This window comes from Stomoxys calcitrans, chromosome 2 (genome assembly GCF_963082655.1).
Source record: "Stomoxys calcitrans chromosome 2, idStoCalc2.1, whole genome shotgun sequence".
NCBI lineage: Eukaryota > Metazoa > Arthropoda > Insecta > Diptera > Muscidae > Stomoxys > Stomoxys calcitrans.
The window spans coordinates 127,506,519-127,534,136 of NC_081553.1; the positions used below are offsets into that span (position 1 = coordinate 127,506,519).

Sequence of the window (27,618 nt, forward strand, 5' to 3'; positions counted from 1 at the left end):
TTACACTAAAACATTTGGACTCAAATATGTTGCTCTGCACGCACTTAGATCCACCCCAATACGTATCATGCTTACTTTGCGGAAATATAAAGTATTTAAGAAAACTTTCTAAGAAATTAGATCTTCTAGTGTTCAAAATCATCATTGAAACAGAAATGTTTACAATAAAATTTTAAAACTTTCCTTGCAATCGCAAACATTCTTTCCCATTCCAGGGCCACCCCCAGAAAAACAAAGGTAGACATCAGGGTATGAATCAAATAAATCTTACTACTGCTCAAAGAAATGAAAGAAAAACAAAACTCAAATCTACAGGTGGCCCTGAGGGTATACTGCGCCACTAAATCTTCAACAAAAAGCACTCACTCCACCCACACCTGAGAGATGGGAGAAGGGAGGGAAATCCTCTTAAGAAAAGGTTAAAATAAATACATTTTCCAAAAGAGCATCTCATATGAAATGCGGGGGGAATTCAAATACTGAAAAGTTTTGCTTTCGCAGCGACCTTGAAGATTGCACAACAAACATTCGACTAACTTCATATCATTTGGTTTCTCATGACATGGGTAAGTCAGAGGCAGAGTGGGCTATGCAGGTCGTGGGGCTGGTGGTTTATTTTACCCCCAACCGCCAGGTAACAAATAACACGATTAGTGGAGTATGAAACAGCATTTAAATATTTACGCATTCATAAATCACAGTAAGGAAAAATGTAAACACAATAAAGATTTGCGTAAGACACCGAAGTAAGGAAACAACTTTTTTTGCCACATCCTCATGCGGACAAAGAAGAGTGACGAAATTGGGGCAAATGGCAAAGTAAAGTTCACGTTCGTTCCGCTGCAAACGTGAACTCATTCAATCACGTTGGCGGCAGGTGTTTTTTTGCATGACTGCTGGTGTGCGGTAAGCGCTGCTGATGATGACTTAATTCCATCCATGCCAGCAGCAAGGATATCTGCCACGTTTGTTGCAAAGATTAGATTTGTAACAAGCATATCCACAACTTCAAAAATAACAAATGTGAATCCTTTACATTTTCATTTCCATGGCAACCACACAAACACACACACATACACTCATATAAATCAAAGATTTAAGCACTTCCTAAGTAAATGAAACGTTTGAAAAATTCATGGAAATTGGTTTTGAATGAAATGGTGTTTTGGTTTATGTAATTAAATACGATTTGAAATCTAAAACTAAAACGCTATTCTATTTAGATCTGCATTTTAAGCAGAGAATATTCGGAGCGGAGCGGAGCAGTCCTATTTTTTGTCGAAGCGGGAATGGAGCGGGAGCGGGCCGGTTTCCAATCTAAAAAACCCGCTCCGCTCCGACAAAAAATCTTTTAAATACACACCACCACCGAAAAATGGGGGTATATTCAATTTGTCACTCCATTTGCAACACATCGAAATATTCATTTATAATGAACTAGCTGACCCGGGCCCGCTCCACTGCGCCTTCTTTTACTTTATATGAAACAAAAGTTTCCTTGGAATATTTATTTTCGACAATTAAAGATCTTTTAATGAAATACCATGCTACGAAAATAGTATATCGCTTGACTAACAGTTTAACAATATAAGTGTCTTTATGAGAATCCCATATGATCTTTATTGATCTACGAATTAAGTTTGGATGTAAGGTGTACTCCATTTTGATTTAGTGGTGTTTTCGGGGGAAAGTGGTCCCCCACATACTTGGCCCTGAAAAAATATCAGCATCGTGCTCTTGTCTCAAATACCATTTATTTAAACCCCATATTGCCATTGGCTGAATAGGATGAGGCGTCCCCCAAACACATGACCCCAAAATAGGTTATCTAAATCCTTTTCTAATCTCAAATACCTTCCATTTGAGCCACATATTGCCATGTTCGAAAAATTGTTTCCCTTTGGGGGTGTTTTGGGAAAGGGGTGATGCCCTAAATACATGGTCCTACATTTGGATATCAAATTCGTATTCTACTCCCAAATACCTTTATTTGAGCCCCATATTGCGATGGTCACTAAAAAATTGCTGTTTGTGGGTATTTTGGGAAAGGGGTAGACCCCCAGAAAATTGGTCCCGAAAATGGGTATCAATTCTTGCTTTACCCCCCAATACCTTTCATTTAAGTCCCACATTGACATGGTCGGTAAATATGCTCGATTTAGGGGTGGTTTGGGGATTGGGGTGGTCCCCCAAATTCTAAGCCCTGAAAATATATCAGCAACGTGCTCTATTCTCATATATCTATATATCATTTATTTAAACCCCATATTGCCATTGCCCTCAAAATTGGATATCAAATTTGTTTTCTAATCTCATTTAAACTCCTTATTGCAAAAGTTAGCATATATGTCCGGTTTGGGGTATTGGCCCTTAAAACTTTAAATATTTAGTGTCACTCCCTTTAAGACCTAAATTGTCTTGGTGAGGTGGGACGTCCGGTAGACAGTTGGTCCCTAATGTTGATATCAGATACGTGGTCTACTCCCAAATACATTTAATTTGAGCATCATATTTCGATAGTCGGCTAACATGACCGGCTTGGGGGGTGTTTTGTGGGATGGGCGGCCACTCAGTGAGTTGGCCTTAAAAAAAATATACATCGTATTCGTGTTCCACTTTAAAAACTCTCTTATTCGAGCCTCATATTGCAATAGTCAGAAAATACTTACTATTTGGGTGGTGTTGTGGGGGTGGATCCCTCAATTACATATCAGATTCGTATTTTACTCACAAGTTCCTTTCATTTGTTTCCCATATTGCCATGGTCGGTAAATTGTTTTGTTTGTTTTAGGGTGGGGCAGCCCCCCTAGGTACCCCATCTGAAATTGGATACCAAACTTTTATTTTTAGAGAGCACACAAAATTTCGCTTAAATCGCACCTCCCATCTCCGAGATCTGACGTTTCTGAAAATTAGGGTAGGTGGGAGGGTCCACCCCCCTTCAGATATCAAAAAATGTAGTACCCTATTTTCACCACGGGGTCAATATGTGCCATCTGTGAAAATTTCAAGAAAATCGGTTCAGCCGTTTCTGGGTCTATAAGTAACACACAAACATACAAACAAACACAAATTGATTTTTATATATATAATGAATATATATTCTTGATCAGAGTAAAAATCTAAAACGATCTAGCCATGTCGGTATGTCTGTCCGTCCGTCTGTCTGTCCGTCCGTCTGTCCGTCCGTCCGTCCGTCCGTCTGTCCGTCCGTATGTCCGTCCGTCTGTATGTGCTACAGTTTTGAAAAATGGAGATATTGAGCTTACACTTTGCATAGATTCTGTTTTTGTCCATTAGAAGGTTAAGTTCAAAGATAGGCTTTGTCGGACTATATCTTGATTAGCCCTCATATAGACCGATCCGCCGATTTAAGGTCTTAGGCCCATGAAAGCTACATTTATTATCCGATTTTGCTGAAATTTGGGACAGTGAGTTGCGTTAGGGCCTTCGACATCCTTCGTCAATTTGGCCCAGATCGGCCCAGATTTGGATATAGGACCCATATAGACCGATCCGCCGATTAAGGGTCTTAAGCCCATGAAAACCACATTTATTATCCAATTTTGCTAAAATTTGGGACAGTGAGTTGTGTTAGATCATTCGACATCATTCTTCAATTTGGCACAGATCGGTCCAGATTTGGATATAGCTGCCATATAGACCGGTCCTCCGATTTAGGGTCTTAGGTCCATAAAAGCAACATTTATAATACGATTTTGCTGAAATTTGGGACAGTGAGTTGTCTTAATCCCTTCGACACCTTTCTTCAATTTTGCTCTGATCGGATCAGATTTGTATATAGCTGCCATATAGACCGATCCCTCTAATTAAGGTTTTGGGCCCATAAAGGTGCATTTATTGTACGATGTTGCCGAAATTTGGGTTAGTGAGTTAAGTTTAACCCCTTGACATACATTTGCAATATGGCAGAGATCGGTCCAGATTTGGATATAGCTGCCATATAGACCGATCTCTCGGTTTAAGGTTTTGGGGGCCATAAAAAGCGCTTTTATTATCCGATGTCGCCCAAATTTTTGACAGTGAGTTGTGTAGGGCCTTCGACATCCTTTTTTAATTTTACACAGATCGGTCCAGATTTGGATATTGCTGCCATATAGACCGATATCTCGATTTAAAGTCTTGGCCCCATAAAACGTGCATTTATAATCCGATTTCACTGAAATTTGACACAGTGACTTATGTTAGGCTTTTCGACATCCTTGTCGCATATGGTTCAGATCGGTTTATTTTTAGATATAGCTACTAAAAAGACCAATATTTTGTTATACACAATTGAACAATGACTTTAACTTATAAGTATTGGCTCCAAATCGGAACATATTTCGATATAGCTGCTATGGGGCATAAAGTATGCATTTTTCACCGGATTTTGACAAAAGGTGATTGACATATATACCCGAGGTGGTGGGTATCCAAAGTTCGGCCCGACCGAACTTAACGCCTTTTTAATTGTTTTAGTTTTCTTGGCGAAGGATAACAAACATTTAAAACAATTTGTCGGAAATTCGATAACGATGTCTGCGTGTCTGTCCGTCTGTTGTAATAACGCTTCAGTCTTCAAAAATTGAGATATTGTGCTAAAGTTTGGTGGAGATTCGTAGATTGTCTAGGTGAAGTTTTTGAACGAGCAAGATAGCATCATATTTAGATACAGCTTCAATATAGACCCATCTCCCGGTTAAGAGTCTTAAGACAATAAAATCAGTATTTGTTATCCGATTTCGTTGAAATTATGAAACGCGAGTTCTACTAAAGCCCCCCATATCCCAAACGAAATAGTCCATATCGGGCCATAATTAGATATAGCTACCATATAGATCGACCTACCGATTTAAGGACGCGCTTATCACCAAATTTTGTTGCCATTTAGAACAGTGACATTCTGTCGGCATTCGCAACGAGTTTGGTCTAGCTGCTATATGTACCTATCTGCCGATTAAGGTTCTTAAAAACATTAAAGCCCCATTTTTTACCCGATTCTCTAAAACTTTTAACAGTGAGTTACACTAAGCCTCTTGTTGTCCCACTCGAACATGGTCCAGAACGGACCATATTTACATATAGCTGTCTTATAGACCTATCTGCCAAATTAGGGTTTTAAGCCAATAAAAGCCCCATTTGTTTCGCGATTTCGCTGAAATTCAAAACAGTGTGTTGCACTAGGCCTCCCATTGTTCAATCTGCATATAATCCAAATCGGATCAAATTTGAATATAGCTGCCATCTACTGCCCGATCTACTGATTTAGAGTATTAAGCTCATAAAGAAGCCATATTTTCCTATTTTGATAAAAATTTTGAAAATAGAGTTGCACTAGGCCACCCGATATCTGTATCGCGTATGGTCCAAATCAGACCAAATTTGGATATATTTGCCATGTGGACCGATCTGCAGACCTAGCATCATAAGCCATAAAATCCTCATTTATAACCTGATTTCCTTAAAGTTTTAAACTGTGTCTTATATAAACTAATGGCTACCTGAACCGAATATGAACCAAATCGGTCCATTCTTGGACATTAATATAGATATAGTAGGTTTTTAATAGTGAAGGATAATAAATATATCTATTGTGATGGATATCCAAAGTTCGCCGCTACCTAATTCAATACGTTTTTACTCGTTTTTTATACCCACCACCGAAGGATGGGGTATATTCATTTTGTCATTCTGTTTGCAACACATCGAAATGTCCATTTCCGACCCTATAAAGTATATATATTCTTTGATCAGCGTAAAAATCTACGACGATCTAGCCATGTCCGTCCGTCTGTTTGTTGAAATCGCGCAACAGTCTTTAAAAATAGAGATATGGAGCTGAAACTTTGCACAGATTCTTTTTTTTGTCTATAAGCAGGTTAAGTTCGAAGATGGGCTATATCAGACTAAATCTTGATATAGCCCCCATATAAATCGATCCGATTTAGGGTCTTAGACCTTTAAAAGAAACATTTATTATCCGATTTTACTGAAATTTGGGACAGTGAGTTATGCTAGGCCCTTCGACATCCTTCGTAAATTTGGCCTAGATCGGTTCAGATTTCGATATAGCTGCCATATAGACGGATCCTCCGGTCTAGCGTCTTAGGCCCATAAAAGCCACATTTATTATCAGATTTTGCTAAAATTTGGGACAGTGAGTTGAGTTAGGTCCTTCGACATCTTTCGTCAATTTGGAACAGATCGCTTCAGATTTGGATATAGCTGCCGATGGACCGATCCTCCGATGTAGAGTCTTAGGCCCACAAAATTTGGATATTGCTGTCATGTAGACCGATCTCTCGGTTTTAGGTTTTGGGGCCATAAAGGGCGCATTTATTATCCGAATTCGTCGAAATTTGGGACAGTGCGTTGTGTTAGGCTCTATGACGTCGTTCTGCAAATTGGCCCAGATTTGAATATAGCTGCCGTATAGCCCGATCTCTCAATTTTATGTTTTGGGCCCATAAAAGGCGCATATATTGTCCGATTTCGTCGAAATTTGGGACAGTGAGTTGTGTTAGGCTCTTCGATATTTTCCTTTAACTTGGCCCAAATCGGTCCAGATTTGGATACTTTTACTTGTTTTATTTCTTATAGCTGAACCCGGCCCGCTCCGCTGCGCCTTCTTTTACTTTATATAGAACAAAATCAAAAAAAGCGACCCCAAACACTTGGCCCCAACAATTGATTAGGAAATTAGTTTTCCAACCTCAAATACTTTTAATTTAAGCCACATATTACCATAGTTGGTAAATTTGTTCTCTTTGAAGAAGGGGCGGTGCCCTCAATACATAGTCACACACTTGGATATCAGATCCGTATTCTACTCCCAATTACCTTTATTTGAGCCCCATATGTGAAAGGGGTAGACCTCCAGAATATTGGTCCCGAAAGTGGGTATAAATTTTGCGGAGCTCTTAGCCCTAAAAACTATCAGCATCGTAAAATACTCTCAAATGTCGTTTATTTGAACCCCAAATTGCCATTGGTCTAAAAATTGGATATCAAGTTCGTTTTCTAATCTCAAATACCTTTCATTTAAGAGGTATGGGCCCTAAAACTGTCAAAAGCGAGCTCCACTCTCTTTAAGACCCATATTGTCATGATGGGATAATACGTCCTATTTGGGAGTTGCTATGGTGGTGGGACGTCCCATTGACAGTTGGTCCCTATTGTTGATGTGAGGTTCATGGTCTACTCCCAAATACCTTTTGTACAAGTCCAGTAGATCCTTCTGTAAGAAAGTGGACTGTATTTAAATGTAGAGTGAATCTCCCAGACAAGTAGCAGCAGAGGAAAAAACCAAGAAAAGAAAAAGGCCAAGTTTCAGTTTTTTTGGTGTTACAGTGTATTTGGGTGTGTAAGCTCTTACCGCCTTGGATGGTTTTGCACAAGTGTTTTAGGCAGTGTTAAAGGCAGCATGGACATAATTAATGCCTAAACATAAAATTCTATTTCAGCATATGCAATTGATGGGGAAGTGAGACAGATAGGGGTGCAACTTAAATGATTAGGGTAGCCAGGTGTCAGATTGCAATCTGTTATACTAATAATTAATTTCAAATAACAATTCAGGAATTCATTAACTTATATCTAAAGTGGTAGGTATAGTGGTTGAAGATAGTTGTTGTTGAACCGGGTTGAACTAGGTTCAACATGCCGCCCGCCTTGCAAGGATGCAATTTCAATATTGACAAGCTCCAGAGATAGTCCAGCCAAAAATTGTACTCTGCGCAATGGGCATGTTAGAGGAGGTTTGGATCATTCCTGCTCGCAGAATCTTAGGTATATTGTCGTTGGCCAATATGATTTCCACATTGGAAGGCTTGTAGAAGTGAGGGTCAGCTAGATTGGTGAGGTGGTTATAGATACTTTGTAGTTTTGGCGTATCGGTTATCGATGGTAGAGTTGTACGAAAACTCTTTTGTACTAAACCAACTATTTGAATTTTGGCTTGAGCGTCATAGTAAGACTCGAGATTTAACGTACAATATTCCTTATTGTCTCTGCGCGTAGTGCGCAGGTGTAATCGATCCACTAAAGTCTTTAATATCACCGTCTGTGCCTCTCCAGAATTCAGTAGTAGCCTCGCCTTTTCTGGATCGGTTGAGGTCTGGACCCGGGCAAGAGCCGTTGGTAAAAATATGTGGGCTCGAGCTTTGTTGCTCAGCCGTTCCTTAAAATGCGTTCGAGGTCGACCGAACGTAGAGCTGGGTTTAGATTGTGCGCGTCGCTGCGTTTGGTTTCTCTCCTTATAATTCTGCGAACGGGAGCCTGAACCATATCGTTCAGTTGGGTCTGGAGATTTTTTAGATGATTTTAAACGGTGTTGATGTGATGTTTTAGGGGAATCAAGTTTGTCCATATGAACCATGGTATGGTGGTTTAGCCGACAGACCATACATTTATTTCTGGACGGGCACCAGTTGCGTTTGTGTGCTGTACATAGACAGTTAAAACAAAAACCCTTTTCACGTATGACATCTCTGCGTTCTGATACGGTCATTCTTTGGAAAGTTGGGCAGTTTTTTAAGAAATGTCGGTCTTTACAGATGCGACATTTTGGGATGCCAGATTTGGTAAATGAGCTGAAAATGTAAGGGTTATTGGTTATGTGAACAGATTTTGTTGATGCTAATAACTAGATGCAAGGCAGTATACACAGCTTGACTAAGGGGCGTGTCAAGATTCCGTTCTGTGTGCGTATCTCAGCAACACGAACGTTTGAATCCTGACCGGTGAAAACTTTCACCACCCTCCCCAGACACCATTCAGTGGGGGGGAGGTTGTCATCTTTGACAATGACAAAATCGTCTTCGGCTAAGTTCTGTTGAGCGGATTTCCACTTATACCTTCGTTGTAACTCGCACACATACTCATTCTTCCATCTCCTAGCAAACAATAACTGTATATTTTTAAGTCGCTGCCAGCGGTTCATCAATGAAAGGTTATCCGTATATTCCTCAGGAATTGCCATCAAAGGAGCACCTCTGAGTAAATGGCCAGGAGTCAGAGGAATCAAGTCATTCGGATTCTCACTGATCGGAGAAAGAGGTCTTGAATTCAAAACACTTTCGATTCGGACTAACAGGGTGGAAAACTCTTCAAATGTAAATTTAAGGTTAGAGGCAACTTTCCTCAAATGAGCCTTCATGCTCTTAACTGCAGCCTCCCACAAACCACCCATGTGTGGAGCGTGAGGAGGTATAAAATGCCACGAGAAATTATGCATCCCATACTTTTCGGCAGCGGACTTCTCAGCAACCTTCAAAAATTCTCTATACTGAGCCATAAGCGATCTGCTTGCCCCTACAAAGTTAGTCCCATTGTCAGAGAAAATCTTTTTCGGAAATCCACGTCGTCCGACAAAACGATTAAGGGTGGACAAAAACGCCTCAGACGTCAAGTCAGAACAGACCTCCAGATGAACAGCCCTGGTAGACAAACAAACGAAAATTGCCGCATATCCCTTTTGCAACTTTGCATTCCGCAGTCTAGACGTTTTCAATTCGAAAGGACCTGCAAAGTCCAGTCCGGTGTTGGTAAAGGGTAGGGAGAATGTGCACCGTTCCGAAGGTAAAGCAGCCATCAACTGATTCCTTACTCTGTGTTTATACACGGTGCATATCTTGCAGTTTCGGATACAGAAGCGGATAGCACTTTTCACACGAATTATATAAAATTCCTGCCTAATTGCGCGCAGCATTGTCTGATGTTCAGCATGTAGTAAGATTCTATGAGTATATTCAATGAAAAGTTTGCAAAATCTCGAGTTTTCTGGCAGTATTAAAGGAAATCTTTCATTATAACTCATATCGGAATTAGCCAAGCGGCCGTTAACCCTGAGCAATTTGTTCTCATCGAGGCAAGGGTTAAGCGTTAGAAGTCTGCTTTTAGAACTTATAGGCTGACCAGATTCAAGTGCTCGGTATTCAGCGGGAAAATGTGAAATCTGTGCCAGTTGGATCAGCCTTAACTTGGCGCATGTAATTTCTTGGGGAGTAATAAACCCTTCTTGTACTTTGGTGTCGTTGATTTTTCGGCAATTTCTAACGAATCTTAATATGAAACAAACAACACGAAGTGCTCGGTCAAGAGAAGAGAACCGATCCAAAACATCTTCCAGTTGAATCTGTGTCTGACAGACTGTGATTTTCTTCTCTAGGGCTGGTTCCTTGTATGTGGTTTGTTTCGGCCAAAATTCAGCGGATTTGAGTAACCAGTGAGGACCTTGCCACCATAGAGAATTTTTTTCGAGTTCAGCAGCGGTGCATCCCCGAGTTCCAATATCAGCCGGATTTTCATTGGTTGGAACATGCCTCCAATTCACATTCCCCACGTTGTCTAATATCTCCGAAACTTTGTTTGCCACAAAAGTCTTCCAGTGAAATGGCGGCTTCTGCAACCAGGCCAGCGTTATGGTAGAATCTGACCACAGGTGAATATCAGATACGGTCAAGGGCATATTGCGGCAAACAGACTTCAACAATTTCGAGAGTAAGGCTGCCCCGCATAACTCTAGTTTCGGCAAGCTTATAGTTTTCAATGGCGCAACCTTGCTTTTTGAAACCAATAAAAACGATGTAGTAACATTCTCAGAAGTAGAAAGGACATAAATGCAGGCACAGTATGCTTTTTCCGAGGCATCACAAAATCCATGAATTTGAAATTTGCACTCGGGCGAGTAATGAATCCAACGAGGAACTCTCAGATTCTCAATATCAGAAAAATTCGATATAAATGTATTCCATTTTTCGGAAGAATGTTCTTTGACCTCTTCATCCCAGTCTGTCCCGTCTATCCAAAGTTGTTGCACTAACATTTTTGCCACGACAATAATTGGGGCTAACCAGCCCGCTGGATCGAAAATTTTTGCCACAATGGATAGAATCTTGCGCTTGGTAATAGGTGTGGAGGGAACAGTTATGCTTGATACTTTATAGAAAAATTGATCTGTCATAGCATTCCAGCGAATGCCCAATGTTTTTGTGTCGCTGGCTTCCTCAAATTTAAGGAAATCTTCGGTTAGAAGATCCTCGGGGGGCAAATGTTTCAATATTTGCGGATGATTCGCAGTCATCTTTTTGAAAGGAAATCCTGCAGTGGCCAACAAATCTATCAGTTCCAGGATGTATGACCTGGCTTCAATTACAGTGTGTCCACCGGAAAGTATGTCGTCTACGTAAATTTGGTTTTGTAAAATAGAAGAAGCCGCAGGATGAGTATTTTTTCCATCCTCGCTTAATTGTAACAATGTTCGTATGGCCAAATATGGTGCACAGTTCACACCAAATGTAACAGTTTTCAAGCAATAATCAGAAATTTCTTCAGTTGGGGAAGTTCGAAACAGTATTTTTTGAAACGATCTGTCATTCGAATGAATATAAATTTGGCGGTACATCTTCTCGATGTCGCCGTTAAAAACGTATTTGAAAAAACGCCAGCGAAGAATGACATTCATCAAATCATTCTGTAGTGTTGGACCAGTATATAGAATGTCGTTTAAGGAAATGCCGGTGGAAGTTTTCTTTGAAGCATTGAATACCACTCTAACCTTAGTGGATACACTTTCAGGTCTAACCACAGCATGATGTGGCAAATAGAAAGAACAAAAGCGAGAGTTTTCGCAGATTTCAGTTGGTTGCGTAGGTTCCATATGATCTAATCGTATATATTCAGCTAACACTTTTGTATACTCTGCTTCTAATTCTGGAAATTTCCTCAAAGTCTTCTCCGTACGTAGATATTGTCCTAATGCTGCACGGCGTGAAGATCCCAGTATCACTTCAGATGAAAGCTCCTGTCGGAAAGGCAATCTGACTTCATACTTCCCGTCTGGTAGACGCTTCGTTGTCTTTCGGTAGAACTGTTCACAGTAAGCATCCTCTTCCGTAATAGGAATTGAGGTAGGAACTTCCTCGATTTCCCAGAATCTTCGTAGCTCTTCGTTCAGTGTGTCAGGAGAAGTCACCCAGGTAGCAGACGCGGTTACTGTGCGCGTTCTGAGAGGACCACTAATTAACCAGCCAAATGCGGTCTCTTGCGCCAACAGATCCCCTGAAATGTTAGGTTTAACCCCAGGCCTAATAATGGACGGTAACACGTCACTTCCCAGAAGCATATCTATTGGACCTGGTTTAAAAAATTTCGGATCCGCTAGATCCAGATGGTTCAAACCAGACCAGTCCGAAATTGGTGTAGGAAGACCTGGCATTAAATGCTTCAAACTCGAAACAACAATAACTGATGTGCTCAGTTTAAAATCAGAAGTGCGAGCCTTTAACGTAAGGGAGCATAGCTTGGAGGAGTTTTCGAGTACAGTACCTCCCAGTCCTGAAATCCTCGTAAAGGATTTCTTAGTCGGAATAGACAGTTTGTTAACTATTCTGTTTGATACGAAAGATTCCTGTGATCCTTGGTCCACAAAAGCTCTGATAGTGAACAGAGTACCCAAATGTTCTATGTCGACCAAGGCAGTGGGCAGGACAGTTTCCTCCCCCGATTCTGTGAAATGTGACTGGACATTGTACGTTTCATCATACGCGGCGTCAGATGTCGAAGGCTGGTCCTCGTATTCTGTATCTATATGAAAAGTCTCCGTTCGATATTGAGTAGTTGCGGTTCCTGCCTTTATTGGTCCAGGATTTCGCTCATGGCTTGATGTATTACCGGAGTCAGGATGCAGCACTGTGTGATGTTTCTGTTTGCACTTCTGACATACATTCTCACTTTGACAGCTATTGTCAACATGTCCGTAAGAAAGACAATTTGCACAAATCTTATTTGCAGTCACGAATTTCATCTTTTCATTATGTGGCCAGGACTTAAATGTAGGACAGCCCCGCACTGCATGGTTGAGGCGACAGACTCTACAAGGACGATAAGTGGCATCGGTCTTAGCGTGGAAACTTTGAGTTTTCTGTGTACTGGAAGACGCATTGGAAGGTTTTCTCATATCGGAAATCGATTCCAACATACTCAACCGTCTTGATATGAAGTCATCCAATTGAGACCAACTGGGCATCTGTTTATGATCGTGAATAGAGTTCTCCCAGGCAGCTAAAGTTTCCTCGGGTAGTTTGGAGGAAACCCAAAAAACAAGAAATGGGTCCCATGATAAAACGGAGATGTTATACGTCCTTAGGACTGCAAGACAATTATTCATGGTATATTGCAGATTTCTCAAAGCTTTTCCTCTCTCTGAGGAAACATTCTCGATTTCAAAGATTCTCCGTAGTTGGTGGTTGATGAGGATGCGTTTATTCTCATAACGCAGGCGCAGAGCCTCCCAGGCCAAGTTAAAATTGTCATCGGTTAGAGCGAACTGTTTAACGATCTGATTAGCTTCACCCCGAGTTTTTGCCCTGAGGTGGAACAGCTTCTGAGCAGGGGATAACTTGGGGTGTTTGGTATAAATGGCGGTAAACATGTCTCTGAAACTGGGCCACTTATCGTAGCCGCCACTAAAGCATTCGGTATCACACGGTGGAACTTTCAACGCAAAGCCGTTGTCATTTACTATTCCTGCCTCCGGCATCTCGCGTGGTCTAGCCTTTTCAAGCTTTTGTCGTTCAATCTGAACTAGATCGAGAATCGAAGCTTTACAATTCTTGTACGATTTACATGATTCCAAAAACTTGGCATGAATTGATGCCCGAATAGTTTCAGTGTCTTCCGGTTTCTCGGAAGTCATTTCCGTCTCATAAATCTGGACTAGTTGGCGCCAACGACGCTCCAAATCGTCGAGTTCGACTTGTAGACTGGAAGACGTATGGTCCTCAATGGGAATATCAGCAAAATTTGCACAGAATGTGACCACTTGGTCCGAAAAAAAAATGAACTTCTGCGAACTCATTTCAATAAATTCAGAAGCGGAATACAGTAAACCTCAATTCACCAAGGAATTAAAACGGGGCGAAAGAAAACAACTAGCAATTCAAGTACCCAAATTTCAAGGTAATTCAATGGCCATACAGATAGTATCCTGATTAAGAGAATGCCAATCAGCTATCCGACTATCCTCTTAAATGTAGCAATAGATGACAGTCCCACAAATGCCTCTGGTACCTAAGGATTGGTGCACGATTCCTAACACGAATGAGAGAGAAGTCGCTGAATTGCTCGGGGAAAGGGAATGTGTCTAGAGTTGGAGAAAACAATGGGCCAGACTTGAAACCGACGTAGGCAATTCCCTTACAACAGGAATAAAAGGGATTCTGAAAATTCCAACTTATTCGTCCGAACCTTTTTCTATATAGGATCCCCACCAAATCCAATGCGACTAAAATCCATATGCGAATCTCGCAATATATATCTCACAATTGTATAACTCTATCAAAATTTTAATAAACCAAAATTCCAAAGATAGATATGAATTCAGAATTTAATATTCAACATAAATATTAGATTTACAGATGACATAAATCCATGCATACATATATAACTCCACTCTCCCTTTCAATCGCAGGTGAGATGGGCATAGAAAGCAATTCCAAAGATCTTTCCTCTCTTAAATTCTTAGGAGGGTAGGAACAAATAAGAAGTCCTAATAGGTTCTCTCCTATAGCCTCATAAAATTTTATTCAGTTATGAAAAGGATGCAGTTTTCCTGGTTTTTCTTCAGATAGAAATTCACAAAATTAATTCCTATAACAGACATTCACGAGCATGCGATACAGTAGGGTAAAATTCCAAAAATATTAAAATTGTAACAAAGTATTAAAATTGCAACAAATAATAAAATTCCAAAATAATAGATATTTCCGAATATGAAAAAAAAGGAACTCAGTCTTTGTGTATAATCAGTAGGAACGGTTTTCTAGCTCGTCTCTTTTTTAGACACAGAGCTGATATAAACATTCATCAACCTTTCGAATTCCATGCATGAGGTATTTAAGTACAATCAAATAGGTATGTATTCAAATATAAATCTGGATATAATTTCCAATAAATCTCGATATAGATCAGGAGTCTGTATTCCTTAGATTGTGTGATCCATAAAGCTGAGTATTCCTATACGAATATCTTAGAGGGTTTTTTTTTTCTTAGCCACCAGAACTAATTCCTCTTTAAACCTACCGCTTTATGTGCATTACTTTTTTTAATTTGGCCTCTTCTACTTTGTCACAAATACATGCACTCACCATACCAATCGCCTTTTTAGAACAGGTTTCAATCACTCCTCCCAGCCTTCGTCTTCGCACTGAACGCCTTCAATACCATGTGAACTCCAACGTGCTTCTTTGCACCATTGACTTTAAATCTCTGCCCAGATTTTAATTCGAATTTGTGCACAAATGATACTCGAATTTTGTTAAAAAATTATCACTTTTTGATAAATCAACTTTCCTTAAACCAAGTGGTCTTAAATCTTATTCGATATTATTAACAAATTCTCCTTCTTTTTTTTTTTTTTTTAAAAAAATATCACATTCCAATTTCATATTTTCCTCTTATATTCCTGTCATGCCAAATTCATCTTTGTTTAATAACTATTAATATCGTAGAACCAGTATATTTCAACAATGTTTCCTGTAGAAATTTTTCACTTATTTTCAGTTGTTCGATTCCAAATAATTTAAATTCTTGTTGCTGTAAACAATATGCATTCATTACATGCTTCTTCGTACACACTTAGACTAGAATGATGGGTCGATGACAAAATTGCATGTAGCTAACCTGTTCCTCTGATAGTCGAAACAAGTTGTTTGTTGGTGGAGCCAAGAATTTGGAGAGTCAATGCGTCAAAGCATGCGTGGGTGAATCGAATCGATCTTTATCCCTATAAGCGGATAAAAGAGAGTCTCGTAGAGTCAACTGCGATGTCCGGGCGCTGCAGCGGCAATGTTGGTATTTGCAGAACTCGTCGATGTGCCTTTGACTGCGGCGTCGTTGAGATAGCAGTCGCGCCGGTTAGATGAATGTTAGTGATGAGAGCCACTAGATTATGACTCCAAGAGTACATAGAAGTCGATTTTCAAAGAGACAGTTCTGCAGGGAATTTAAGTGCTATGAACTTATGCAGAGTATTCTGTTTCAAGAGTACAGACACTCTTTTCTCATAAAATGCATATGCAAAGTAAGTATTTACAACGAACCATAAAGCAAAGAGAGATGTAAACCAAACTTCGGTCTTCGTCTTTCCCCCTTCCTTCCTTGACGCAATTATTTCAAGGTTATGCCAATAACCATGTAAAATGTAATCATCATGCTCGTGAAGCAATAACGTTATTGTACTTCTCGATCAAATAGTGTCAAAGCGCTTTCGTGAAAAGCAGATCTTGTACAAATCGAATAGACAACAAAAACTCTTACTCTTACAGAAGCTGTGCCAGCTCAAGGCATAAATATGGGGATACCGTGGCAAAATTCCCCAGAGTAGAAACAAAATCTATTTCCTTCAAACAGTTCTCCAAGTAAAAGATTTACTTTCAATCGAAATTCTTACTTAACACAACCCTGTCTGTTCACACACCAAAAACTCTTACATACCTGTTTTCCATAGTAGTCTTTTTAGAATATGCGAAAGGTGTTTGTTTTTTTTTTTTGCGGTGGACGTGATCCGAATTACTTCATTCGCTGATTGAAAATCCGGTTCGAAGGACCATGTACAAGTCCAGTAGATCCTTCTGTAAGAAAGTGGACTGTATTTAAATGTAGAGTGAATCTCCCAGACAAGTAGCAGCAGAGGAAAAAACCAAGAAAAGAAAAAGGCCAAGTTTCAGTTTTTTTGGTGTTACAGTGTATTTGGGTGTGTAAGCTCTTACCGCCTTGGATGGTTTTGCACAAGTGTTTTAGGCAGTGTTAAAGGCAGCATGGACATAATTAATGCCTAAACATAAAATTCTATTTCAGCATATGCAATTGATGGGGAAGTGAGACAGATAGGGGTGCAACTTAAATGATTAGGGTAGCCAGGTGTCAGATTGCAATCTGTTATACTAATAATTCATTTCAAATAACAATTCAGGAATTCATTAACTTATATCTAAAGTGGTAGGTATAGTGGTTGAAGATAGTTGTTGTTGAACCGGGTTGAACTAGGTTCAACACCTTTCATTTGAGCCGCATTTTTCCATAGGGGCGGCCACTCAGTGTCTTGGCTTTGAAAATATATATCAGATGCGAGTTCTACTCTGAAAAACCTCTTTTTTCAGCCTCAAATTGCAATGGTCAGCAAATACTTCCTGTTTGGGTGGTGTTATGGAGGTGGGGTGGCCCCATAGACACTTTTCCAGAATATTGATATCAGATTCTTGCTTTACTTCCATAGACCTCCCATTTGAGCCCCATATTGCTATGGTCGAAAATTTGTCCTCTTTGTTCTCGGGGATGGGCGCCCCCAAACACTTGGTCAAACATCTGGATATCAGATTCGTATTCTACACTCAAGTACCTTTTATTTAAGCCCCATATTGCGATGGTCAGTAAATAAGTCCGTTTTGGGGAAGGGGTGGACCCCCAGAAACTTGGTCCCACATTTGAATATCAGATTCGTATTTTACTCGCAAATACCCTTCATTTAAGTCTCATATTGCTATGGTCGGTTTATATGTCCGATTTGGGGGTGTTTTAGGGGTTGGGGTGTTTGGGTTTGGGTGTATATATATATGTGGTAGGTTTTGGGGGTGGAGCGCCCCCCTAGGTACCCCATCCGAAATTTTGATATCAAATTTTTGTTTGTACGTAACTATAAGAGAGCACCACCCATCTCCGAGATCTCGCGTTTCTGAAAATTGGGGTTAGGGGAAGGGTCCGCCCCCCTTCAGATATCAAAAAATTTAGTACCCTATTTTCACCACGAGATCTGTTAAAATTTCAAGAAAATCGGTTCAACCGTTTCTGAGTCTATAAGGAACACACAAAAAAACAAACAAACATACCTACAAACAAACACAAATTGATTTTGATACCCTCCACCATAGGCATTCTGTTTGTAACACCTCGAAATATGCGTCTGAGGACCCCATTTTAAATCGATCTAGCCATGTCCGTCCGTCCGTCTGTCTGTCGAAAGCACGCTAACTTTAGAAGGAGTAAAGCTAGCCGCTTGAAATTTTGCACAAATACTTTTATTAGTGTAGGTCGCTTGGGATTGTAAATGGGCCAAATCGGTCCATGTTTTGATATAGCTGTCATATAAACCGATCTTGGGTCCTGACTTATTGAGCCTCTGGACGGCGCATTTTGAACGTGGAGTTTTGGTATCACTTCCAACAACTGTGTTAAGTATGATTCAAATCGGTTCATAATCGTGTATAGCTGCCATATAAACCAATCTGGGATACGGACTTCTTGAGCCCATAGAGTGCGCAATTCTCATTCAATTTGTCTGAAATTTTGCACTAGGTGTTTTTTTTTTTGTGACTTCCAATAAATGTGCTTAGTATGGCGCAAATCGGTAGATAACCTGACATAGCTGCCATATTAACCGATCTGGGATCTTGACTTCTTGACCCTCTAAAGGGCGCAATTCTCATCCGATTTGTACAATGGCTTCTCTCATGACCTTCAACATACGTGTCTAATATGGTCTGAATCGATCAATAGCTTGATACAGCTCCCATATAAACCGATCTGCCGATGTTGCTTCTTACCCGAATGAACTGAAATATTACACAGAGACTTCTACAATGTTCAGCATTCATTTATGGTCCGAATCGGACTATAATTTGATATAGCTCCAATAGCATAACAGTTCTTATTCAATATTCTTTGTTTGCCTAAAGGAGATACTGCGCATAGAACTCGACAAATGTGATCCATGGTGAAGGGTATACAAGATTCGACCCGGCCGAACTTAGCATGCCTTTACTTGTTATATATAAGATAAATATTTACAAACTTTTAAATACATGTTGCCTTATCACATCTTAATGCTTTAAATTCACTTGCCAAAGTTAGACATCAAACAAAGAATTATTTCAATTTCACACTGTTTTCAAATGAAAATTTCATTCTGCCATCTCTTTCTCCCTCCAGCATTGAATAATCTCGTCTTGCCTCACCACATGCAGGATATCGGACCAAAAGAAAGCCCGCGCTGAAATAACAACATGTTGTCGAAAAAGTTTCCACGAAAAAAACATGGAGAATAAACTCTAAATTAAATCAAAATAACAAAACCCCTTAAAAAAGGAAAATATCATATTTTTTATTCATAAGTTAAATATTGCGTAACATGAGAGACACACGAACGATGCCAGAACTGAAAGCAAAAATCATCTCAACATGAAAATGAAATCTATGCGACCAACTGCCGTGGGAAATTGTTTGTTGAAAGCAAAAACCATCAGCGAAACTGAAGCGTCGCAAAATTGGAATGACACAAAAAAGGATGACAAACAATTTAACAGAAGTTTCGAGGGAAATATGGAAGGTAAATGACCGTTCTGACTGCAGGCAAACGAAAACAACAGAAACAATAACAACAATAGAGATGTCGGTAAAAACAAAAATAAATATCCGGGTAGCAGAGTGCGAACAATTCATGGGGCCTTTTTTTTGGGGAGAATGTAGTAAACCTTCCGACCATATGACATTCTATGTAGATTTAGCGAAGTCTGACCGTCAGACTATCTCTCTGTTAAAAGAAAACCAACACCAAGACTAAGATGTTATGGGTTCTTCATTGACCGAAAAACAGATATGTTTATTGGTAGCTTCTAAATAAACAGATCAATCGATTTGGATTCTTGTGAATCTCAAAATGGGGAATTCCAATATTATTTGGATTAAAGTTGAAAAGCGGTGGTTCTTCCTACATCCATAATAGAAATAAAATAAAAAATAACTAAATAAATACAATGAACTGATTTTCCACTTATGAGTAGTTTTGAGCCCCTATTCCTGTCCGATTTGGCTTGAGTTATAGGTTGAGTTATGTTATGACTTTCAAGATCTACGCTTCAACCACGTTTCAACATTCACACTTACTATTTTTCCATCGATCACTAACCTTGTTATTTTATACTGATGAAGGTTGGCAATACATATAATACTTTGGTCTCCTTCTATTCTTTAAATTTTAAAAATGTCAAGGCCTGCCAAATTTCTCCGCTGGTTACATAAACATGAATGTCGGTGCCTTTTTGGGAAATACGAATGGGAGTTTTTGTGTGGTTGACGCAGTCGAAAAGAGCACATAGCAAACCACCATATTTGTAGGCATTGTTAATGCTTGTCAAATTAAATAAACTCTGAACCGATTACGAAAACGTTGTATATGTTCTTCATAAATCATCAATTTAGGAGCCCATTGTATAATTCATGAATTTTCCGCAATCAAGTGTCAAAAATTACGTGTTAGACGTCTTAAAAATTCAAACAAAAGAAAGGCTCTGGGCAATTCAACTTGCGCTGTAAAGTTATTATATTGTGGGTTGAACATTTTTATGTGAATGAACTTAAATGTGCTCAAGAACAATTATATTTCATTTTGTCCCACAGAGAGGGGCCGAGGTCCACGGACTTTACTCATTTTGTAATTTCAGATAATATGAAAGTCAACGATTTTTAAAAATGTTTCCAAATTATGATTGTTTAATTGTGAAGATGTTTCTAAATAGTTGCAATTAACTGACGGCTAAAAGAAGGACAAAATACGTATGTTCAAACTGTAATAACTAAGGTTCACAAATGACAACACTATTGCAAATTATCCAAATTTGATCATGTGGTACTCGTCCAGAAAAGCGTTTTGCAAAATTTTGGCAAGATTGGTCAAAAAATGCTTTTGCAGTGGCTCTAGACGTGAAAATCGGGTGACATACATATATGACAGCTATATCTAAATCTGGGCCAAATTCTATGAAATTAACCAGTAAATTAACCCTGCCAAATTTCGAGAGAATCGGTTAACAAATGACCATTTTATTGCAGTATTACTGCAAATCGGACGAACATATATTTGGGAGCTATATTCAAATCTGAACCGATTTTATCCAATTTCAATAGGCTTCGTCTCTAAGCCGAAAAACTTGCCCATACCAAATTTGAAGACGATCGGACAATAATTACGACCTGTAATTTGTGCGCAAATTAACATGGACAGACGGACAGACAGACAGACGGGCAGACGGACAAAGCAAAATTGAATCAGGAAGTGATTCAGGCCGAAAAACTTGCCCATACCAAATTTGAAGACGATCGGACGACAATTACAACCTGTAGTTTGTGCACAAATTAACATGGACAGACGGACAGACAGACAGACAGATGGACGTAGCTAAATTGAATCAAAAGGCTATTATTCTGAGTCGATCGGTATACTTATTAATGGGTCTATCTCTCTTCCGTTTGGGTTTTACAAATTATTTCATTAAGTTATAATACCCTGTACCACAGTAGTGGTGTAGGGATTTCATTAAATTTTTATACCCACCACCGAATGATGGGGGTATATTCATTTTGTCATTCCGTTTGCAACACATTGAAATATCCATTTCCGACCCTATAAAGTATATATATTCGTGATCAGCGTAAAAATCTAAGATGATCTAGACATGTCCGTCCGTCTGTCTGTCTGTTGAAATCACGCTACAGTCTTCAAAAATAGAGATATTGAGCTGAAATTTTGCACAAATTCTTTTTTTGTCGAAAGCAGGTTAAGTTCTAAGATGGGCTATATCGGAACATATCTTGATATAGCCCGCATATAGACCGATCCGCTGATTAAGGGTCTTAGGCCAATAAAAGCCACATTTATTATCCGATTTTGCTGAAATTTGAGACAATAAGTTGCGTTTGGCCCCCCAACATCCTCCGTCAATTTGGCTCAGATCGGTCCAGATTTGGATATAGCTGCCATATAGACCGATCCTCCGATTTATGGTCTTAGGCCCATAAAAGCCACATTTATTATCCGATTTTGCTGAAATTTTGGACAGTGAGTTGCGTTGAGCCTTTCGACATCCTTCTTCAATTTGGGCAAGATCTGTCCAAATTTGGATATAGCTGCTATATAGACCGATCTTCCAATTTAGGGTCTTAGGGCCATAAAAGCCACATTTATTATCCGATTTTGCTGACATTTTGGACAGTGAGTTGCGTTCGGCCCTTCGACATCCTTCGTCAATTTGGCTCAGATCGGTCCAGATTTGCATATGGCTGCCATATATACTGATCCTCCTATTTAGGGTCTTGGGCCCATAAAAGCCACATTTATCATCCGATTTTGCTGAAATTTGGGACAGTGAGTTGCCTTAGGCTCTTTAACATCTTTCTTCTATTTGGCCGTGATCGGTTCAGATTTGGATATAGCTGCCATATAGACCGATCTCTCGATTTAAAGTTTTGGGCCCATAAAAAGCGCATTTATTGCCCGATATCTCCGAAATTTGGGACAGTGAGTTGTGATGGGCCCTTCGATATTTGTCTTCAGTTTGCCTCAGATCGGTCCAGATTTGGATATAGCTGCCATATAGACCGATCTCTCGGTTAAACAATGACTTGTACTTATAAGCATTTGGTCTAAATCGGATGATATGTGTATATAGCTGCTATGGGGCATAAGGTATGCATTTTTCACTGGATTTTGACGAAAGGTGGTTCACATATATACCTGAGGAGGTGGATATCCAAAGTTCGGCCCGGCCGAACTTAACGCCTTTTTACTTGTGTTTTATAAAAACTACAATATATTAAAATCGAAAATTTATTTTTCAACACTTTATACCCACCACCGTAGGATAGGGGGTATCTTCATTTAGTCATTCCGTTTGCAACACATCAAAATATAAATGTTTAACCCTACAAAGTATATATATTTCGGATCGTCGTAAAATTCTAAGACGATTTAACGATGTCCGTGTGTCTGTCCGTCTGTCCGTCCGTCTGTCCGTCCGTCTGTTGTAATCACTCTAGAGCCTTCAAAAATTGAGATATTGTGCTGAAATTAGACACAGATACACGCTGGTTAAGTTCTTGAACGGGCTAAATCGGACCATATTTGGATATAGCTGCTAAATAGACCGATTTTCCGATAAAGGGTCTAATGCCCATAAAAACTTTATTTTTCATCCGATTTCGCTGAAATTTGAAACAGTGAATAGTTTAAGGCTTGCCGACAACTGACATAGATATGGTTCATATCGGACTATATTTAGATATAGCTACCATATAGACCGATTTCCCGATAAAGGGTCTGAAGACTATAAGAGCTTTATTTTTTACCCGTTTTCGCCGAAATTTGCAACAGTGGGTTATTTAAAGCCTTCCGACATCTGACCTTAATATGGATTAGATCGGTCCATATTAAGATACAGCTGCCATATAGACCGATCTCTCGATAAAAGGTCTGAAGCCCATAAAAGCTTTATTTTTTATTAGATTTCGCTGAAATTTAAAACAGTGGGTTATTTTGAGCCGACATCCGACGTAAAAATGGTTCAGATCGAACTATATTTAGATATAGCTGTCATATAGACCGATCTACCGATAAAGGTTCTGAAGGCCATAACAGCTTTATTTACTACCCGATTTCGTGGAAATTTGAAACAGTGAGTAGGTTAACACATCCCAATATTCAACCTAAATATGGTTCTGATAGGACTATATTTAGACGACATTTTGATAACCTACACCACACAGGCTAATTGTCGAAGTTGAAATTTGTTTTAATAAGATATGTAGTATTTCGAACAAAATCTATGTGCGGATATTGCGAGTATATAAGTTAATAAATGCGTTTCCAAAGGACCTAAAAGTGATAAACGGGTGAAACATATATGTGCGAGCTATATCTTAATCTGAACCGATTTCTATAAAATATATCAGTGATCGTACTTCGTACTTCACAGATTCCGATGAAGCTTCGCTTTAGATGGGTTTCAATGACCAATTTATTGCAGTGTTAGTCAAAGTCTGACACAAATATATACTGGAGCTATATTTCAATCCGAACTGATTTCAACCAAAATCGGCACACATAAGAAAAGACATTGTGTGAAATTTAAAAAAAAAAAAAAACAAGTAAAAGCGTGTTAAGTTCGGCCGGGCCGAATCTTATATACCCTCCACCATGGATCGCATTTGTCGAGTTCTTTTCCCGGCATCTCTTCTTAGGCAAAACAGGATATTAGAAAAGATTTGCTCTGCTATTAGAGCAATATCAAGATATGGTCCGGTTTGGACCACAATTAAATTATATGTTGGAGACCTGTGTAAAATGTCAGCCAATTCGAATAAGAATTGCGCTCTTTGTAAGCTCAAAAAGTAAAATAGAGAGATCGATTTATATGGGAGCTGTATCGGGCTGTGGACCGATTCAGACAATAATAAACACGTTTGTTGATGGTCATGAAAGAATCCGTCGTACAAAATTACAGGCAAATCGGATAATAATTGCGACCTCTAGAGACTCAAGAAGTCAAGATCCCAGATCGGTTTACATGGCAGCTATATCAGGTTATGAACCGATTTAAACGATATTTGGCACAGTTGTTGGATATCATAACAAAATACTACGTGCCACAATTCATTCAAATTGGATAAGAATTGCACCCTCTAGAGGCTCAAGAAGTCAAGACCCAAGATCGGTTTATATGACAGCTATATAAGGTTATGGGCCGATTTGAACCATACTTGGCACAGTTGTTGGATATCGTAACAAAACACGTCGTGCAAAATTTCATTCCAATCGGATGAGAATTGCGCACTCTAGAGGCTCAAGAAGTCAAGACCAAAGATCGGTTTATATGGCAGCTATATCAGGTTATGAACCGATTTAAACCATACTTGGCACAGTTGTTGGATATAATATAGAAACACGTCGTGCTAAATTTCATCCCAATCGGATAAGAATTGCGCACTCTAGAGGCTCAAGAATTCAAGACCCCAGATCGGTTTATATGGCAGCTATATCAGGTTATGGACCGATTTGAACCATATTTGGCACAGTTGTTGGATATCATAACAAAACACGTCGTGCCAAAATTCATTCAAATCGGATAAGAAATGCGCACTCTAGAGGCTCAAGAAGTCAAGACCCAAGATCGGTTTATATGGCAGCTATATCAAAACATAGACGGATATGGCCCATTTACAATACCAACAGACCTACACTAATAAGAAGTATTTGTGCAAAATTTCAAGCGGCTAGCTTTACTCCTTCGGAAGTTAGCGTGCTTTCGACAGACAGACGGACGGACGGACGGACAGACGGACGGACATGGCTAGATCGACATAAAATTTCACGACGATCAAGAATATATATACTTTATGGGGTCTCAGACGAATATTTCGAGTAGTTACAATCAGAATGACGAAATTAGTATACCCCCCATCTTATGGTGGAGGGTATAAAAAAACTGTTAAGAAATACCCTGAAAAGGTGACACATCTAGTGAGACATAAATGGGAGCTACATCTAACTCTGCACCGATTTCTATGAATTTCAACAGTAATTGCGGATGTCAAAAGAGAATACCTTGTGCCAAATTTCGTAAGAATCGGTTAGCAAATGACCACATTATTTCAATGTTAGTCCAAATCAGCTATATCCAAATCTGAACCGATTTCTTCTTCCTGTACTAAATTTTGACGAGTTGATGAAAATTACGACCTGCACTTTGTTCACAAATTAACATGGACGAAAGGACAGACGGACAGACAGGCGGAAGGACATGAATAATCGAATTAGAAAATGATTCTAAGTCGATCGGTATGCTTTTCAATGCTTCTATTTCTCTTCCCTGTGCCACAGTAGTGGTGTATAAAAATATTAAAAACTTCCACCCGTTTTTGGAACAGTTCAGTCTTCGAACAGTTTAAAATTCGGTACCCAAAAAAGTTGTGTGAAATAATTTTAAAACTTTAAAAAATTGTTTAAGTATTATAAACTCAAATCAATCTGAACAAAATAGCCCATTTGCAACAGCCCACGACCTATATCAATAAGAAGTGTCTATGAAACAAATATGGATAGACTTTAAGTCAGCCTATGTGCAGACGATTGAGAATAAGTACGCTCTGTAAGGCCAGAGATAAATATTTCGGGGTGCTACAAACGAAATAGCAAGATATGCAAGATATTATACCCACACCTCCATTCTATGGTGTGGGTATAAAAACATAACATATTTAAGGGTTCGGAGTCGAGACGTTTTATACAAGTTTATATCGTTTTCGAAGTTAACAACTTTTTGACTGTCGAAAACTTAAAAAAATGGTTTTACGGGCCATCTCTGGTTAAGATCAAATTATATATCCGACTGAAACTTTTGAGCTTTTATAAAATAAATATATCAAAGTTCGCCTCTTTCGAGCATAATAACATTTATAATATGACATGATATTTTTGAATTGTTAGCACTAATACTCGTATCTGTACACTTTGACAATGCTGATTTCTATTATATTTTGTTATTTTCGAAACGCTACCGTTGTTTTCCCCCATTTATTATTGTATTATTATTATTTTCCTTTTACTTCAAGAAGCTTTATTCATTGGGTCCTTCTGTATAATCGGTTTCTCAATAATGCATTGTACTGGCACTTATAGAAAGTATGTTTACTCCCTTTATGAAAAAAGGAGAAACATATTTGAAAATGAAAATGTTGCGGTTAAAAAAATTTGTAAGCGACAAAGAATAGGTACACGATGTGTACACTTAAAAAAATTATTGCTGTTTTTATGAAATTTTCCAGGGAATTACGAAGCCGACAAAGATGGTTAGTTTATGTTACAGATGTTTGGCGTATTTCTTTTTAATTTTTGGAAAAAATACACTTTAATTGGGTTTTCTTAAAAATTTTAAGTATTGGAAAACGAGTACACGGAAAACAAGTAAAGAGGCGTAAAGTTCAGCCGGGCCGGGATACCCACCACCTCGGGTATATATGTAAACCACCTTCCATCAAAATCCAGTGAAAATGCATATCTTATGCCACATAGCAGCTATATCGAAATATGTTCCGATTTGGACCAATTACTTAAAAGTAGAAGTCATTGTTTAGTTGTGCATAAAAAAATATTGGTCTTTTAAGTAGCTACGGACGCCACCGTAGCGCAGAGGTTAGCATGTCCGCCTATGACGCTGAACGCCTGCGTTCGAATCCTGGCGAGATTATCAGAAAAAATTTTCAGCGGTGGCTTTCCCCTCCTAATGCTGGCAACATTTGTGAGGTAATATGCCATGTAAAACTTCTCTCCAAAGAGGTGTCGCACTGCGGCACGCCGTTCGGACTCGGCTATAAAAAGGAGGCCCCTTATTATTGAGCTTAAAGTTGAATCGGACTGCACTCATTGATAGGTGAAAAGTTTGCCCCTGTTCATGGGTAAAATTTGCAATTTGCAATATTTAAAAATAAACCGATCTGGACCACATACGACACGGATGTCGAAAAGCCTAACATAAGGCACTGTGTCAAATTTTAGTGAAATCGAATTATAAATACGCCTTTAATGGGGCCAAGACTTAAAATCGATAAATCGGTCTATATGGCAGCTATAACCAAATATGGACCGATTTGGGAAAAGTTTCAGATGTCGAAGAACCTCACCAACTCACTGTCTCAAATTTCGATGAAATCGGACAATAAATTCGCCTTTTATGGCCCCAAAACCTTAAACAGAGAGATCGGTCTATATGGCAGCTATATCCAAATCTGGAC

General features: G+C 39.1%; 1 protein-coding gene and 1 long non-coding RNA gene across 3 annotated transcripts in view; both read right to left on the minus strand.

Moving 5' to 3' along the window:
- The window catches only part of LOC106083518 (uncharacterized), a 133,359-nt gene that overhangs the window by 4,583 nt on the left and 101,158 nt on the right, over positions 1–27,618 (minus strand). The gene's annotated exons all lie outside the window — the stretch shown is intronic.
- Positions 7,599–16,585, minus strand: LOC131995142 (uncharacterized). Its single transcript, XM_059363196.1, has 2 exons — positions 16,498–16,585; positions 7,599–8,594 (listed from the first exon to the last, which is right to left on the minus strand). Exons 1-2 carry the CDS (start codon positions 16,506–16,508, stop codon positions 7,691–7,693), a joined length of 915 nt encoding a protein of 304 aa, XP_059219179.1. The 5' UTR covers positions 16,509–16,585; the 3' UTR covers positions 7,599–7,690.